General features: G+C 35.6%; 1 protein-coding gene across 1 annotated transcript; it reads right to left on the bottom strand.

Moving 5' to 3' along the window:
- Nucleotides 1-488: 488 nt before the first annotated feature.
- LOC139142681 (uncharacterized) lies at nucleotides 489-3,769 on the bottom strand. Its single transcript, XM_070712776.1, has 2 exons — nucleotides 3,596-3,769; nucleotides 489-2,217 (listed from the first exon to the last, which is right to left on the bottom strand). Exons 1-2 carry the CDS (start codon nucleotides 3,736-3,738, stop codon nucleotides 1,197-1,199), a joined length of 1,164 nt encoding a protein of 387 aa, XP_070568877.1. The 5' UTR covers nucleotides 3,739-3,769; the 3' UTR covers nucleotides 489-1,196.

Below are 3,769 nucleotides of genomic sequence, written 5' to 3'. Positions count from 1 at the left end.
CTTGTCTTTTATCACATAATTTTCCGATTTCATTTATTGTGATTAAGGTGCCTGACAAGGATTTGAATCGAAAAATAAAATTGGTCTCTACTTTGACATTTGTTTAAAATATGGCTTTCAAAAAGCGCTGTTCCGTCAAGGTTATTTTAACAACTTTGCAAGATAAAATTAAGAAGCGTGACAGACATGATTTTTTTATTCAAGTATGTATTGTCGTATACCCCCACAACGAATGAATCAAATGATTTAAAATTGACACAGACGAAATGGGATGTCCGACACACTGAAAGTTGCTGTTTATTTGTCGAATAAATCTGACCCGGCTCAGAATATTCAAATCAGCTCCAATCAAGAACGGGTTTAATAACATATATTATCTGAAGTACAGCAAGTTATCAATAAAATTAAAATATAGAGCTTTTGTCTGTCGTCGAAAAAGTACAAGAAAGAAAAAAAGGACAAGAAAGAACTCAAACAATGGACAAAATGAAGATAAAAACCATGTTTAATAGTAGCTCAAAAGAGAAGTAACTTGCTAAGTATAAATACTATTTTCTGAACCTTTTTTTATTTTAATAATATGAGAGTGTTATCCACGATAAAAAGTTGAAGGGTGCATGGAATAGATAACAGATTCAGACGAAATCTTTAATAATTCCAAACAATTCGTTATATATACTGCAAAAGGACTCAAGAAAATATTCTATCATGCATTTGATTTTACTCTTACTTTTGCACAACATCGCTAATTTTCAATGAAATCTTTAAAAAGGTAAGCAAAATATGATGCAATATCTTACAAATTAATTTTTTGAAATATAGTGTTAATCCAATCATCCAAAATTAGTTAAAATTTTGTTCATTGCTTTCCATAACCTTGCAAAAAATGATTACGCTGCACACAATCAAACGTTGTCAATGTAACTTCAAACATTGGATATCTTCGCCCCATCGCATTATTTATTTCAACGAGTTGTCCTTAGAAACCCACAGAGTATCAATTTAAGCATTAATAGAATGCAATTGATTTTCTAAATAGCAGATTAAGGAAAAAAATAACAAAAAGGAAACATGTTTTTTATCGATATGTTTCAGAATAACCTTGCTTTCGTTGAACAATTTGATATTTGATATTTGATATGATGATATACGTTAAAGAAATCAGAATCCATAGAAAACTTAATGTAAGTTATGTGTCAGTAGGCCATTCTAGTTTTTTGTTTCTTGAATATATTTTGAGCCTTCTTATAAATTTTGATATCGTAATGTAGCGCCTTCATGACACCTGGATCGGATGAAAGCATCTTCTTCAGATCTTTGACAATTTCTTCCTTTGTTATGTTTACATCTTCTTTGTCTGTCTGGTAACTGTACTGTCTACTGTTCTTATGATTTCCAGCACACTGTTTGTAAAACGGTAGTTGGAAAACTCTTTCAAAAAGACGAAAACTTATGTCGAATTCAGCTGTCAAACCAATCACAGCGAACCACGACTCTAGGTTGGCCAAGACGAAGTCTAAAACCATTGATTTTTGGTTAGAGTCCATAAGATGATCCAAAATTAATTTGTTTCGCCACCATGGGGGAATGCGTTCTGTTGGCGGGTCTTCAACGGAGCGTAACTTGTCAACAAGGTCGGTGTACTTATTTGTAAAAAATTCTGCATTCTGCAAAAGCTGATGAAAGAAAACACTTCCTTGATGAATAGCCCAGTCGTTTAGAGTCATATGATTCACATTTCGCATGATGCATATCGTTTGACCTTTATTCTGCTTGCACATGTTGTATAAAGAAATTATACGTTCTAGAGGGTCTCTCATGACAAAGAAGTAAGCGCAGGGCCTTGTTGTAAAATCGCAAACAGAGAAGGTATGAGCTCCCATGTAGCTTGTTTTCACAAAATCATCACCCCCGTTTAAAAGATTTGTGAAAATGCGATCAGCAGTTCTTTGCCCAATTAACATTGGCCGCTTTTCACCGGCCCTTGGCATCAAATGAGAAAGACAATTCTTCACTGTGGTCCCGCCCGACTTCCAATTGTGAAGGAACACGACGGTACAGTTTTTGTACATATAGGTCCCATCTAGTAGTGACCGGTTGCCAATGTCTCGGTGTCTGGACCTGGTAAAGTAGTTAGGAAGGCAGTTTTGCCGCATCAGCCAAGGGTAAAGCTGTTTGATTTCATCCTGTAATCCGTTTTCCGTTGACTTTTTATAGCTATGGATGAAATGATAAATATATTATTAATGTTATAATTTCTATTTACCCGAAGAATACGTAATGTTTGTTCACAAATCAGGGCATTACCTCGGAATCGTACATATTCGTGTAGGAGAACAAATTGACACATGGACGGTCCTCAGTTTTCGAGATAGTCTGTTTTGACAATCGTTGGCCGTCGTTTGAGAGTAGTCAATACGTCCTATTTTATGTCATTGATATATTTTGTGGTGAAGGTCGTTTGCCGAGAGGAGCTTGTTTGCTTCTTCGATAAGTTGTCTGTTTTCTTTTGTAGTAAGCGCCTGAAGTTGCTTATCGAGAGCTTCAAAATCTCCAACAATTTTTCATACTAGTGCCTAGTGTTTCATATCTCCAAAGAAGCTTCGGAGTTATTTTGTAACGTTTGCGTAATAAAGCGATAATTAATGCCGATAATTGAATTAATCGGTTTGCAAACACGCACGGGACGACTGCTTAAAAATTAGGGGAAGCGTAGTTGAGTGAAACCATAAAAAATAATACAAGTATGAAATATTTGGATATAAGCATGTTTCATTCTCACTGTTGAAACACTTGACGCACGTCGACTATTGGGTACTGTGACCATAGACCCTCGAGGGTCTATGATGTGACCAAAGAAGTTTTTCGGTAAACAGTTAAGGTAGTATGCACCTCGAAAGTGAAAGACTTACACTTTTGCTCAAACTTTTCACAACTAGACAGTCAACCATTGTTTCAAAACCAAAAATGAAAATCGGGGATCACCGTGCAAGTTTTGGTGCAAGTTAAGAGAAAAAATTAGCCAAGGTTTACCGATATTTGAAATTCAATATAATATTGCCGCCACCCTTGTGTTAACAATGTGAATACAAATAAATATATCAATTTTCGAAAAACTAAGATGCTGGACTCTTTTTTTACACAAAGAACTTTAAGATGAACCCCACTGGTGGTAGATCATAAAAGTATTGTAAAAGTTTGAGAGTCGGAATATCTGTCCCTGAGGTGTATTCTACCTTAGTTAACAATCTTTACAAATAGTATTTCAAAATATCCATGCGTCCCTGAAAATTAGGTTTTTGCATGTTACTCAGATTAAGAAGCCATATCCTGGAAGGGGTGTTTATGGGGTCGTTAAGTTTAACTGTCAATGATCATGATTTCTGCATCGACAAATAACATAACAAACGCCTTACACACAACCACAACGTAGAATTGAGGGCGACATTGCTACGAAAAGCGTAGTGGAAATGAAATCGAACATATGGAACGACTGGCGTGTGTATTTGATGATTCAGAAGATCATTGCAAAAACACGGTATGGAGAACAAGATAATTGGAAAGGTAGCAAAGATTGAAAGTTTTATGACCTTACCTTTGATTTGAAAATAACATGACAATCGTTTCACCTTTCCAAGGAAGGAACATGTACGAAGTTGACAGAACGATGGTAACAATCATTATTGTTACAAGACATTTAAAGCTAGGCTTTAGAAAATCCATCATGGCTATCAACATAGAAAGCCCTCTCCCACTCTTGCCTCTACGA

Source organism: Ptychodera flava, chromosome 1 (genome assembly GCF_041260155.1).
Source record: "Ptychodera flava strain L36383 chromosome 1, AS_Pfla_20210202, whole genome shotgun sequence".
Classification (NCBI taxonomy): domain Eukaryota; kingdom Metazoa; phylum Hemichordata; class Enteropneusta; family Ptychoderidae; genus Ptychodera; species Ptychodera flava.
This window is presented reverse-complemented; position numbering and strand designations above follow the sequence as displayed.

What these genes read in the sequence shown, in the direction of transcription:
- LOC139142681 (XM_070712776.1), bottom strand. Translation starts at nt 3,738, where the DNA reads ATGTTGATAGCCATGATGGATTTTCTAAAGCCTAGCTTTAAATGTCTT. An exon ending in ATGTTATTTTCAAATCAAAG is followed by an intron (nt 2,218 to 3,595) that starts GTAAGGTCATAA and finishes TTTCATCCATAG; the next exon opens with CTATAAAAAGTCAACGGAAA.